At 47.0% G+C, this 14,767-nt stretch overlaps 1 protein-coding gene across 2 annotated transcripts in view; it reads right to left on the bottom strand.

Annotated features, from left to right (window-relative positions):
- dlg4b (discs, large homolog 4b (Drosophila)) overlaps positions 1-14,767 on the bottom strand; it is an 83,428-nt gene that overhangs the window by 31,139 nt on the left and 37,522 nt on the right. For both annotated transcript variants that reach the window (XM_041984592.1, XM_041984593.1), the window contains one exon: positions 3,395-3,520. In XM_041984592.1, the coding sequence (XP_041840526.1) occupies positions 3,395-3,520 (126 nt within the window). The remainder of the gene's footprint in view (positions 1-3,394; positions 3,521-14,767) is intronic.

Raw genomic sequence — 14,767 nt, forward strand, 5'->3', positions numbered from 1 at the left:
TCTCCTCTGGTTCTGGACTTCCACCGTTCTCCTCTGGTTCTGGACATCCACCGTTCTCCTCTGGTTCTGGACGTCCACCCTCCTCCTCCTGTTCTGGACATCCACCGTTCTCCTCTGGTTCTGGACGTCCACCTTCCTCCTCCTGTTCTGGACATCCACCGTTCTCCCCTGGTTCTGGACATCCACCCTCCTCCTCTGGTTCTGGACGTCCACCCTCCTCCTCTAGTTCTGGACGTCCACCCTCCTCCTCTGGTTCTAGACGTCCACCCTCCTCCTCTGGTTCTGGACGTCCACCCTCCTCCTCCTGTTCTGGACATCCACCATTCTCCTCTGGTTCTGGACATCCACCGTTCTCCTCTGGTTCTGGACTTCCACCGTTCTCCTCTGGTTCTGGACATCCACCGTTCTCCTCTGGTTCTGGACATCCACCGTTCTCCTCTGGTTCTGGACGTCCACCCTCCTCCTCCTGTTCTGGACATCCACCGTTCTCCTCTGGTTCTGGACGTCCACCTTCCTCCTCCTGTTCTGGACATCCACCGTTCTCCCCTGGTTCTGGACATCCACCCTCCTCCTCTGGTTCTGGACGTCCACCCTCCTCCTCTAGTTCTGGACGTCCACCCTCCTCCTCTGGTTCTAGACGTCCACCCTCCTCCTCTGGTTCTAGACGTCCACCCTCCTCCTCTGGCTCTGGACAGCCACCGTTCTCCTCTGGTTCTGGACGTCCACCGTTCTCCTCTGGTTCTGGACATCCACCGTTCTCCTCTGGTTCTGGGTCACCTTCTTCGTTAGAACCCCAGGAAGACGTTGTCCTGCTATGATGTCACGCTGTTACGCAGCTGATGCATCTATCTCATCCAACCAAAACCCTGTCTGGTTGCTATGGAAACCGAGAACCAGGCTTTAGTCCTCATCGAGGAAGACCAAAACAACATCAATCCTAGTTTTCTAGCATCCTTCGTACCTCAACAAAGGTACTTCCAGGAGGACTTCTATCATGATCAGCACCCCTACCTGCACCATGAAAACAGGTTGAACCAGACTGGGATGAACTGGGAACCAGTTTACAGTGATGGGTCCTGCAGCACTTTGAGGACCAACAGAAGATCTCGTGTCATCCCGGGGACCACTGCTACTTCTGTAGGATCATCATGACGATTCCAGGACTTTTCCGAAGCTAAAGCAGTCCTTTCACAGTTCAACCTGCTAGACCCTCTAGACCTGATCAGTGTCGTCTAATCAGAACTAAAATTTATCCCCATGTCCCACCAGACAACTTTATGATTAGACCCCATCAGTTCTCAAAGACCCTCCTCAGAAACCAGAACCTGGTAAACCGGTCTGAAAAAAACCACAGAAACTCCTCATTGGCTCGTCAAAGACCTTCTCAGTGACTGATTGGTGCGTCCTCTGACAGAATTAAATCCATGTTTAGGTCAGGTTGAAGCAGGCGGCCTCATCTCAGCTCCAGAACCTGGTGGTTCTGGTGGAAAGGAAAGCTCAGATCTCAGAGATGTTTATTCTGCAGGGTGACCTACATCAGGGGGTTACATCCATCCTACCTGCCTAATTATCCCAGTACCTGGAGGGCAGCGTGGCAGATGGATGCTCATTAAACACACTTACAGGCTGAGAGCTGCTGCCCCCTGCTGGCTGAATGAAGAAGTACATCTAAACTCATCCAACTCCAGCATGGGAGATGTTCCTCTGAGACACTTTGAAGGCCTCGGTGACCTCCACACCTCCAGACCTACCTCTTCAGTGCTGGTAAAAACCACCTAATCATCAAGAATCAAGACAGAAACGTTCAAATATTTAACCCATTACATCAGAAACCAGTTCAAACAAGTTCTGTTCATCCATCCATCCATCATCCATCCATCCATCCTTCCAACTATCCATCATCCATCATCATCCATCCATCCATCCATAATCCATCCATCCATCATCCATCCATCCATCATCCATCCATCCTTCCAACTATCCATCATCCATCATCATCCATCCATCCATCCATCATCCATCCATCCTTCCAACTATCCATCATCCATCATCATCCATCCATCCATCCATCATCCATCCATCCTTCCAACTATCCATCATCCATCATCATCCATCCATCCATCCATCATCCATCCATCCTTCCAACTATCCATCATCCATCATCATCCATCCATCCATAATCCATCCATCCATCCATCCATAATCCATCCATCCATAATCCATCCATCCATCCATAATCCATCCATCCATCCATCCATCCATCCATCCATCCATCCATAATCCATCCATCCATCCATCCATAATCCATCCATCTATCCATAATCCATCCATCTATCCATCCATCCATCCATCCATCCATCCATCCATCCATCCATCCATCCATCATCCATCCATCCATCCATCCATCCATCCATTCATCCATCCATCATCCATCCATCCATCAATAATCCATCCATCCATAATCCATCCATCCATCCATCCATCCATCCATCCATCCATCCATCCAACCAACCAACCAACCAACCATCCATAATCCATCCATCTATCCATCCATCCATCCATCCATCCATTCATCCATCTATCCAGGTTGGGACCAGTCTGGAGAGCATGTTCCAAGCAGCAGAGCCCAGAAGAGCAGCGACTCTCCAGCCCCCACAGAGGATGATGAACCAGTTTAGGAGAAGAAGAGGAACGTTCTCCTGCTGGGGTCCGACTCTGATTCAGAAGAAGAGGAGGAACGTTCTCCTGCTGGGGTCCGACTCTGATTCAGAAGAAGAGGAGGAACGTTCTCCTGCTGGGGTCCGACTCTGATTCAGAAGAAGAGGAGGAACGTTCTCCTGCTGGGGTCCGACTCTGACTCAGAAGAAGAGGAGGAACGTTCTCCTGCTGGGGTCCGACTCTGATTCAGAAGAAGAGGAGGAACGTTCTCCTGCTGGGGTCCGACTCTGATTCAGAAGAAGAGGAGGAACGTTCTCCTGCTGGGGTCCGACTCTGATTCAGAAGAAGAGGAGGAACGTTCTCCTGCTGGGGTCCGACTCTGATTCAGAAGAAGAGGAGGAACGTTCTCCTGCTGGGGTCTGACTCTGATTCAGAAGAAGATGGATGGATGGAGAGCTGCAGCAGAGCCCAGCATCATTTTTAATCTATTGACAGAACTATTTATAACCACAACAATAACCCCTTAAATCTTATAAATGTGTCTTACAGCCACCGTTTGAACCTTTCAGAAGCTTTCCAGGCTTCTTAGAAATGTCCATCTCTCCTCCGAGGATTCTCATGGATCCTAGAATCTGAAACCTCCTTCTTAGCTTCCCCACTCCGACCTGAACAGGTGAATTCTGGGAGATGTAGTATAAAGACCCCACAGTGACGACCGGTGTGTGTGTATACTTACAGTGAGTGCAGGAGGGTGTGTGTATCCGTCCAGGTGTGCGTGACTGAGCTCGGTGCTTCGTCCGTGGGTCATGTGACCGGGGCTGGGATCCACAGGTGGAGTCTCATCGTCTTGGTAACGGTATTTCTGCAGGGACACAGGTGATGTGAGGTGTTAGCACTGCTGTTAGCGTTAGCATTTTTTATATCAAGCAGAAAGTTTTCCAAGAACAACAAGTTTCTCTCCAGCAGCAGAATGAGTCACACTTTACAGAAGACCAGGAGCATCGTTTCACACAACAGAGAAAGAAAAAAGACAGAAAGTCCATCACTACACCCAGGTTTCTGGTCCGGTTGGTGGTTTTTAGGTCTGAGTCCATCACTACACCCAGGTTTCTGGTCCGGTTGGTGGTTTTTAGGTCTGAGTCCATCACTACACCCAGGTTTCTGGTCCAGTTGGTGGTTTTTAGGTCTGAGTCCATCACTAGACCCAGGTTTCTGGTCTGGTTGGTGGTTTTTAGGTCTGAGTCCATCACTACACCCAGATTTCTGGCCTGGTTGGTGGTTTTTAGGTCTGAGTCCATCACTACACCCAGATTTCTGGTCCGGTTGGTGGTTTTTAGGTCTGAGTCCATCACTAGACCCAGGTTTCTGGTCCGGTTGGTGGTTTTTAGGTCTGAGTCCATCACTACACCCAGATTTCTGGTCCGGTTGGTGGTTTTTAGGTCTGAGTCCATCACTACACCCAGATTTCTGGTCCGGTTGGTGGTTTTTAGGTCTGAGTCCATCACTACACCCAGATTTCTGGTCCGGTTGGTGGTTTTTAGGTCTGAGTCCATCACTAGACCCAGGTTTCTGGTCCGGTTGGTGGTTTTTAGGTCTGAGTCCATCACTACACCCAGATTTCTGGTCCGGTTGGTGGTTTTTAGGTCTGAGTCCATCACTACACCCAGATTTCTGGTCCGGTTGGTGGTTTTTAGGTCTGAGTCCATCACTAGACCCAGGTTTCTGGTCCGGTTGGTGGTTTTTAGGTCTGAGTCCATCACTAGACCAGATTTCTGGTCTGGTTGGTGGTTTTTAGGTCAGAGTCCATCACTACACCCAGATTTCTGGTCTGGTTGGTGGTTTTTAGGTCTGAGTCCATCACTACACCCAGGTTTCTGGCCTGGTTGGTGGTTTTAAGGTCTGAGTCCATCACTACACCCAGATTTCTGGCCTGGTTGGTGGTTTTTAGGTCTGAGTCCATCACTACACCCAGATTTCTGGTCTGGTTGGAGGTTTTTAGGTCTGAGTCCATCACTACACCCAGATTTCTGGCCTGGTTGGTGGTTTTTAGGTCAGAGTCCATCACTACACCCAGGTTTCTGGCCTGGTTGGTGGTTTGTAGGTCAGAGTCCATCACCATACCCAGGTTTCTGGCCTGGTTGGTGGTTTTTAGGTCTGAGTCCATCACTACACCCAGGTTTCTGGCCTGGTTGGTGGTTTTTAGGTCCGAGTCCATCACTACACCCAGGTTTCTGGTCTGGTTGGTGGTTTTTAGGTCTGAGTCCATCACTACACCCAGGTTTCTGGACTGGTTGGTGGTTTTTAGGTCTGAGTCCATCACTACACCCAGGTTTCTGGACTGGTTGGTGGTTTTTTGGTCCGAGTCCATCACTACACCCAGATTTCTGTTCTGGTTGGTGGTTTTTAGGTCCGAGTCCATCACTAGACCCAGGTTTCTGGTCTGGTTGGTGGTTTTTAGGTCAGAGTCCATCACTACACCCAGGTTTCTGGTCTGGTTGGTGGTTTTTAGGTCCGAGTCCATCACTACACCCAGGTTTCTGGCCTGGTTGGTGGTTTTTAGGTCAGAGTCCATCACTACACCCAGATTTCTGGTCTGGTTGGTGGTTTTTAGGTCTGAGTCCATCACTAGACCCAGATTTCTGGTCTGGTTGGTGGTATTTAGGTCAGAGTCCATCACTACACCCGGATTTCTGGCCTGGTTGGTGGTTTTTAGGTCCGAGTCCATCACTACACCCAGATTTCTGGTCTGGTTGGAGGTTTTTAGGTCCGAGTCCATCACTACACCCAGATTTCTGGCCTGGTTGGTGGTTTTTAGGTCTGAGTCCATCACTACACCCAGGTTTCTGGACTGGTTGGTGGTTTTTAGGTCTGAGTCCATCACTACACCCAGATTTCTGGCCTGGTTGGTGGTTTTTAGGTCTGAGTCCATCACTACACCCAGATTTCTGGTCTGGTTGGAGGTTTTTAGGTCTGAGTCCATCACTACACCCAGATTTCTGGCCTGGTTGGTGGTTTTTAGGTCAGAGTCCATCACTACACCCAGGTTTCTGGCCTGGTTGGTGGTTTGTAGGTCAGAGTCCATCACCATACCCAGGTTTCTGGCCTGGTTGGTGGTTTTTAGGTCTGAGTCCATCACTACACCCAGGTTTCTGGCCTTGTTGGTGGTTTTTGGTCCGAGTCCATCACTACACCCAGGTTTCTGGTCTGGTTGGTGGTTTTTAGGTCTTAGTCCATCACTACACCCAGGTTTCTGGACTGGTTGGTGGTTTTTAGGTCTGAGTCCATCACTACACCCAGGTTTCTGGCCTGGTTGGTGGTTTTAAGGTCTGAGTCCATCACTACACCCAGATTTCTGGCCTGGTTGGTGGTTTTTAGGTCTGAGTCCATCACTACACCCAGATTTCTGGTCTGGTTGGAGGTTTTTAGGTCTGAGTCCATCACTACACCCAGATTTCTGGCCTGGTTGGTGGTTTTTAGGTCAGAGTCCATCACTACACCCAGGTTTCTGGCCTGGTTGGTGGTTTGTAGGTCAGAGTCCATCACCATACCCAGGTTTCTGGCCTGGTTGGTGGTTTTTAGGTCTGAGTCCATCACTACACCCAGGTTTCTGGCCTGGTTGGTGGTTTTTAGGTCCGAGTCCATCACTACACCCAGGTTTCTGGTCTGGTTGGTGGTTTTTAGGTCTGAGTCCATCACTACACCCAGGTTTCTGGACTGGTTGGTGGTTTTTAGGTCTGAGTCCATCACTACACCCAGGTTTCTGGACTGGTTGGTGGTTTTTAGGTCCGAGTCCATCACTACACCCAGATTTCTGTTCTGGTTGGTGGTTTTTAGGTCCGAGTCCATCACTAGACCCAGGTTTCTGGTCTGGTTGGTGGTTTTTAGGTCAGAGTCCATCACTACACCCAGGTTTCTGGTCTGGTTGGTGGTTTTTAGGTCCGAGTCCATCACTACACCCAGGTTTCTGGCCTGGTTGGTGGTTTTTAGGTCAGAGTCCATCACTACACCCAGATTTCTGGTCTGGTTGGTGGTTTTTAGGTCTGAGTCCATCACTACACCCAGATTTCTGGTCTGGTTGGTGGTTTTTAGGTCAGAGTCCATCACTACACCCAGATTTCTGGCCTGGTTGGTGGTTTTTAGGTCCGAGTCCATCACTACACCCAGATTTCTGGTCTGGTTGGAGGTTTTTAGGTCCGAGTCCATCACTACACCCAGATTTCTGGCCTGGTTGGTGGTTTTTAGGTCTGAGTCCATCACTACACCCAGGTTTCTGGACTGGTTGGTGGTTTTTAGGTCTGAGTCCATCACTACACCCAGATTTCTGGCCTGGTTGGTGGTTTTTAGGTCTGAGTCCATCACTACACCCAGATTTCTGGTCTGGTTGGAGGTTTTTAGGTCTGAGTCCATCACTACACCCAGATTTCTGGCCTGGTTGGTGGTTTTTAGGTCAGAGTCCATCACTACACCCAGGTTTCTGGCCTGGTTGGTGGTTTGTAGGTCAGAGTCCATCACCATACCCAGGTTTCTGGCCTGGTTGGTGGTTTTTAGGTCTGAGTCCATCACTACACCCAGGTTTCTGGCCTTGTTGGTGGTTTTTGGTCCGAGTCCATCACTACACCCAGGTTTCTGGTCTGGTTGGTGGTTTTTAGGTCTTAGTCCATCACTACACCCAGGTTTCTGGACTGGTTGGTGGTTTTTAGGTCTGAGTCCATCACTACACCCAGGTTTCTGGACTGGTTGGTGGTTTTTAGGTCTGAGTCCATCACTACACCCAGATTTCTGGTCTGGTTGGTGGTTTTTAGGTCCGAGTCCATCACTAGACCCAGGTTTCTGGTCTGGTTGGTGGTTTTTAGGTCAGAGTCCATCACTACACCCAGGTTTCTGGTCTGGTTGGTGGTTTTTAGGTCCGAGTCCATCACTACACCCAGGTTTCTGGCCTGGTTGGTGGTTTTTAGGTCAGAGTCCATCACTACACCCAGATTTCTGGTCTGGTTGGTGGTTTTTAGGTCTGAGTCCATCACTACACCCAGATTTCTGGTCTGGTTGGTGGTTTTTAGGTCAGAGTCCATCACTACACCCAGATTTCTGGCCTGGTTGGTGGTTTTTAGGTCCGAGTCCATCACTACACCCAGATTTCTGGTCTGGTTGGAGGTTTTTAGGTCCGAGTCCATCACTACACCCAGATTTCTGGCCTGGTTGGTGGTTTTTAGGTCTGAGTCCATCACTACACCCAGATTTCTGGTCTGGTTGGTGGTTTTTAGGTCTGAGTCCATCATTACACCCAGATTTCTGGTCTGGTTGGTGGTATTTAGGTCTGAGTCCATCACTACACCCAGATTTCTGGCCTGGTTGGTGGTTTTTAGGTCCGAGTCCATCACTACACCCAGATTTCTGGTCTGGTTGGTGGTTTTTAGGTCCGGGTCCATCACTAGACCCAGGTATCTGGTCTGGTTGGTGGTTTTTAGGTCCGAGTCCATCACTACACCCACATTTCTGGCCTGGTTGGTGGTTTTTAGGTCCGAGTTCATCACTACACCCAGATTTCTGGCCTGGTTGGTGGTTTTTAGGTCCGAGTCCATCACTACACCCAGATTTCTGGTCTGGTTGGAGGTTTTTAGGTCCGAGTTCATCACTACACCCAGGTTTCTGGCCTGGTTGGTGGTTTTTAGGTCAGAGTCCATCACTACACCCAGGTTTCTGGTCTGGTTGGTGGTTTTTAGGTCAGAGTCCATCACTACACACAGGTTTCTGGCCTGGTTGGTGGTTTTTAGGTCCGAGTCCATCACTACACCCAGGTTTCTGGCCTGGTTGGTGGTTTTTAGGTCAGAGTCCATCACTACACCCAGATTTCTGGTCCGGTTGGTGGTTTTTAGGTCTGAGTCCATCACTACACCCAGATTTCTGGTCCGGTTGGTGGTTTTTAGGTCAGAGTCCATCACTACACCCAGATTTCTGGCCTGGTTGGTGGTTTTTAGGTCCGAGTCCATCACTACACCCAGATTTCTGGCCTGGTTGGTGGTTTTTAGGTCCGAGTCCATCACTACACCCAGATTTCTGGCCTGGTTGGTGGTTTTTAGGTCCGAGTCCATCACTACACCCAGATTTCTGGTCTGGTTGGAGGTTTTTAGGTCCGAGTCCATCACTAGACCCAGGTTTCTGGCCTGGTTGGTGGTTTTTAGGTCTGAGTCCATCACTACACCCAGATTTCTGGTCTGGTTGGTGGTTTTTAGGTCTGAGTCCATCACTACACCCAGATTTCTGGTCTGGTTGGTGGTTTTTAGGTCTGAGTCCATCACTACACCCAGATTTCTGGTCTGGTTGGTGGTTTTTAGGTCTGGGTCCATCACTAGACCCAGGTTTCTGGTCTGGTTGGTGGTTTTTAGGTCTGAGTCCATCACTACACCCAGATTTCTGGTCTGGTTGGTGGTTTTTAGGTCCGGGTCCATCACTCGACCCAGGTTTCTGGTCTGGTTGGTGGTTTTTAGGTCCGAGTCCATCACTACACCCAGATTTCTGGCCTGGTTGGTGGTTTTTAGGTCCGGGTCCATCACTAGACCCAGGTTTCTGGTCTGGTTGGTGGTTTTTAGGTCCGAGTCCATCACTACACCCAGATTTCTGGCCTGGTTGGTGGTTTTTAGGTCTGAGTCCATCACTACACCCAGGTTTCTGGTCTGGTTGGAGGTTTTTAGGTCTGAGTCCATCACTACACCCAGATTTCTGGTCTGGTTGGAGGTTTTTAGGTCTGAGTCCATCACTACACCCAGATTTCTGGCCTGGTTGGTGGTTTTTAGGTCAGAGTCCATCGTTCCGACCAGATTATTTGACTACCCAAACAACATAAATACGAGTAAACTTCACCACCTCTGCATGGTGACCACACCTGCCGGCCACACTCCACTCGTTCCCACACATCATCTCATTTACAGGAAGACCCTCAAGAGGAAGCTCTGCCTCCTTCTAAAATAACTGTAAGGTATCTGCAGTCACGGTGCTGCAAAGCTAATCTGGAGCTACACACGATTAATAAATGATCAGCCAGGACACAGATGGGAGGCTCCAGAAATCCTGAGAACGTCTGGTGGTGACTGATGCATCCAGCTACATAAATCCTGATGGGGAGCATTGGGAAGGAAGCAGGAAAGTAAGTGGCAGAGAATTAAATCTAAACCCAGAAAAAACTCTTATATTGGTAATCCTGACGTAGCAGGACGATACAACTAGTGAAACATCATCAGCGTACAGGGCGGTTTCTGGTCATCCTCCAGGATATTGTTGTGTTTTATCAGATTCTTTCAGCTGATCATGTATCAGGTCGCCCCGAACACTCAACATTCCCGGATCCAAGAGTCCTGAATGAGGCCAACAGACTGAATGAATAAATGACCCGTTTCCACCAAGGGGTCTGGCCTGGGACAGGTCGGTTAGCATGTCCTTGTTTCCACATGCAGACTGGGAAGGGTTTCCAGAACGTTCCTCCTGTTGGGGTCCCAGTCCTATCGGTCCGACCCTGAAGTGTGGAGCCTGACACACTGCGATCCATGGACTGGTCAGAACCACCGGATGGAGGACTCGTTGGTAGAGACAGTCCAGCTAACTTATAGACGACTTTAACCACTGCTGACCAAAGACCTGAACCATAAAACCGGGTTTAGACCGTTGCAGATCAAGGTCTAGAAAACTGAATCCTGTTTGGTCGCTTCTAACATCCACATGAGCTGCTGTCTTTAATAAAGACTAATTTATAAACTCTAGAAGGTTCCCGGATGGTCTCCAGAACATGGAGTAACGTTCTCGGTCTTCATGAGGTGCAGTTCTTGCTGCTCCCCCTTCTAAGGAATACTGGTATTCTGGTACTGGTATCTGCTACATTTTATTGCTTCACATAAATGTTCCGTTTACAATCCTCATCTCCATAAAATGGTTTAACGGATGAATTCTAGGTTAAATAATACGGTGTTAAGGTAAGAACCAGTTAAAACTGGATCAACTAAAACCAGTCTAGAGGTTTGGTGGGAGCTACAGGACGATGTGCTGTCCACACATCACCCTGCTCGTCCTGGACCAATGAAGACGTAAAGAAAAACACTCACATCAAGGTGACCCGAGACTCATTTCTATTCCAGACCTCCTCTAGAACGGAGAGATTTAATGGAGGGAAAGAGGGATGGAAGAGGGTGAAGGACAGAGGGAGTAAGACCGTAAGGAGAGAAAGGAGGAGTGCAATGAGAGACAGGAAGGATGGAGGGAGTAGGACCGAGAGGAAAGGAGGAAGGAGAGCAGAACTAAGGAAGGATGGAGGGAATAAAGGATGACAAAAACATGAAAGAAACCATGAATGGTAGAAATGAACAGAAGGGGAAGATGAATGGAGACAAAATACGAAAGTAGCAGGAAAACTAGTGACTGAGATTGGTGATGTGGTTTCCATAGCAACGAGAAGCCCTCCCCTCAATCCTCATCCTCTGAGAGCCTTGGTTGCATAGCAACTGACATCACTGATGAGAGGAGGAGCCAACCTTGATTCATAAAGCCCAGAGTGTGTCAGCGCAGCCTGCTGGCTCTGCGGTCAGCCTCTTTACCTGCACCCTGCCTCACCTGTCCGACGGCTCACCTGTCTGTCTGTACAGCCATGACCTCTGACCTTGTCCTGCAGGTGTGACATCAGAGTGACGGGAGGACTGAGAGGCAGTGCTCTATAAATACCTCGGCGGTGCGCTGACGTGCTGCTGGAAACCTGCCTGGTTGATAATCCAGACTGTTTACATGCGTGTGACTGACATGTTGACCACGGCGCTGCAGGCGTTACGCCGCACACACACGGAGGTCTGCTGCTTCCCTCCGAACAGCCATGTTTACCCCCCATGCTGCTGGGAACAGAAGCCAAAGCTCTGCTTCCAGGTCTGAACTCCACCATCCAACCAGCCAAGACGCTGATCAGATTTTACTGTCACCACCTTCAGTCAACCTCTTCTGGACTAGACCCCCAGTACAGGGTCCAGCACGAGGTCCTAAAGTCCAGCACATGTTAGCAGACAGCCGGAAGCAGCATTGCTAACATGTAGCATAGCAACATGACTAGCAGGAAGCAGCAATGCTAACATGTAGCATAGCAACATGACTAGCAGGAAACAGCAATGCTAACATGTAGCATAGAAACATGACTAGCAGGAAGCAGCAATGCTAATATGTAGCATTGAAACATGACTAGCAGGAAGCAGCAATGCTAACATTTAGCATAGAAACAGGACTAGCAGGAAGCAGCAACGCTAACATGTAGCACAGAAACATGAATAGCAAGAAGCAGCAATGCTAACATGTAGCATAGATACAGGACTAGCAGGACGCAGCAGTGCTAACACGTAGCATAGAAACATGACTAGCAGGAAGCAGCAATGCTAACATGTAGCATAGCAACATGACTAGCAGGAAACAGCAATGCTAACATGTAGCATAGAAACATGACTAGCAGGAAGCAGCAATGCTAACATGTAGCATAGCAACATGACTAGCAGGAAACAGCAATGCTAACATGTAGCATAGCAACATGACTAGCAGGAAGCAGCAATGCTAACATGTAGCATAGAAACATGACTAGCAGGAAGCAGCAATGCTAACATGTAGCATAGAAACATGACTAGCAGGAAACAGCAATGCTAACATGTAGCATAGAAACATGACTAGCAGGAAGCAGCAGTGCTAACATGTAGCATAGAAACAGGACTAACAGGAAGCAGCAATGCTAGCATGTAGCATAGCAACATGACTAGCAGGAAGCAGCAACGCTAACATGTAGCATAGAAACATGACTAGCAGGAAGCAGCAATGCTAACATGTAGCATAGCAACATGACAGGAGAAACTCAGCTAAACGGCTGTACAAAGCATCGGCATCCAGACCAAACACACTTCAACCCCAGCAGTTATCTGGGAATGTAGAAAATCAGAACATCTGTCCACTTCACAGCTTCTGCTAATTTCTCCACATAAACCAGGAGTCACATGACAGCAGAGACTCTGTTGGTTCCGGCTATCTCATCACGGTGGGAGAGGAAACAGAATCACTTTATTATCATTGTAAGAACAAACAAATTTGAGCAGCTCCTGAAAATGGTGCTTTATGATTTATTATCAAGATATTAAATAGCATAAAAACAGAAATATGAGTAACAACATCTATAAAAAGCAATGGAACAGTGCAAATAAACTGCATGTGAACAGTAAATAGTGCAGATGGAGTAAATGTAGACAGCAGGCTCAGGGATTGCTAGGACTACTTTACTCATTCCTAGATAATGGTAATATTATCAGCCATTTTTAGATTTAGTCTCAGTTTTAGTCCAGTTTTATCACATTTAGTCAATGTCATGTCGTTTTTATTTAGTCAAGTTTTAGTCGACTATAAGTCGAGGATTTTAGTCTTTAATTTAGTCCAAGAAAACATTTTATTTTTCTAGTTTTAGTCAACAAAGCTGTCAACATTTTAGTCTAGTTTTAGTCAGTTAGTCATATATGACAGTGTTAGTAGTAATACATTGTTAGAAGTTATTAGTACATTGTTAGTAGTTAGTAGTACATTGTTAGTAGAACATTGTTAATAGTATATTACATTGTTAGTAGTAAGTAGTACATCGTTAGTAGTTAGTAGAACATTGTGTCAATGGAACTAATTGGAAATAATATGCTTTTAGTTAGGTTGATTTTATATCCAGAAACTTTTATAAAATTCTATTAAAGCAGTCATAATTTTTGGCAAGGAAGTAGTAGGGTCTGAGATATATAGCAGCAGATCATCTGCATAAAGAGATACCTTATGCTCCACACTGGCTCTTATTATTCCTTTATAATCATACATAGAACGTAATAAAATGGCAAGGGGTTCTATAACAAGTGCGAATAGCAGCGGGGACAAAGGACACCCCTGTCTCGTGGAACGATGGAGAAGAAACGGACTGGAATTTATGCTGTTTGTCTGAACTAAAGCAACTTAACAAGAGATATATAATTAGGACCAATACCAAACCTCGACAGTGTCGAGAATAGGAAATCCCACTCGACCCTGTCGAAGGCCTTCTCAGCATCCAGCGAGAGTAATATTTCAGATTTGTCATTGATATCATGCGTATAAATAATATTAAACAGCCTTCTAATGTTGAAAAATAGTTGCCTTTCTTTCACAAATCCGGTTTGGTCCTGGGACACAACTGTACAGTTTCTAAACGCATAGCCAGGATCTTCGCTAGTATTTTATTATCTACATTCAATAGGCTTATTGGCCTGTAGGAACCAGGCTCTAAAGGGTCCTTGCCAGATTTATGTATTAAAGAGAGTAGCCTCGTACATAGTTGACGGTAAACATCCTGTAGTTATTGCCTCGTTGTATACATTTAAGAGTAGGGGTGAAATTTGTTCACTGAAGGTTTTGTAAAACTCAACACTATACCCATCCGGGTCGGGGCTTTTTGAGCATTGCATATCTTTAATAGCCAGCTTTATTTCCCCTAACGTTACTTGTTGCTCTAGCAATGTTTTATGTTCAGTACTTATAGACAGAATTTGAAGATTATCAAAAAAACTATTAATTATAACTGGATCATTTTTTGACTCTGAAGAGTAAAGCATTGTGTAATATTCCTGAAATACATGATTAATTCTCTTTGGGTCAGTGGTTGTCTGTCCTGCACTAGTTCTTATTTCTGTAATTAATCTTGATGCTGCAGCTTCTTTAATTTGTCTTGCTAACAATCTACCTTTCTTTTCTCCACGTTCATAATATTTGTGTCGAAGTTGTGTTAATAATTTTGTTGTGTCGTTTGTATGAAGTAAATGAAGCTCTGTCTGCAGGGAGACCTTTCTATTATAAAGTCCAGATGAAGGTGAGATAGCATATTTTCTATCTATTTCTAAGAGTTGTCCTGTTATGTTTGACTCCCTTTCCTTTCGTTGCTTGTTCCTTTGACTACTCAATGAGATGATCTGACCTCTCAAATATGCTTTTAATGTGTCCCACAATATGGATTTTGTAACCTCAGGTGCGTCATTTATTGAGATAAATAATTCGATTTGAGCTTTTATTTCCTCTACCAAGAGATTATCTGACAACAGAATATTAT

The sequence above is a fragment of the Melanotaenia boesemani genome, chromosome 5 (genome assembly GCF_017639745.1).
Source record: "Melanotaenia boesemani isolate fMelBoe1 chromosome 5, fMelBoe1.pri, whole genome shotgun sequence".
NCBI lineage: Eukaryota > Metazoa > Chordata > Actinopteri > Atheriniformes > Melanotaeniidae > Melanotaenia > Melanotaenia boesemani.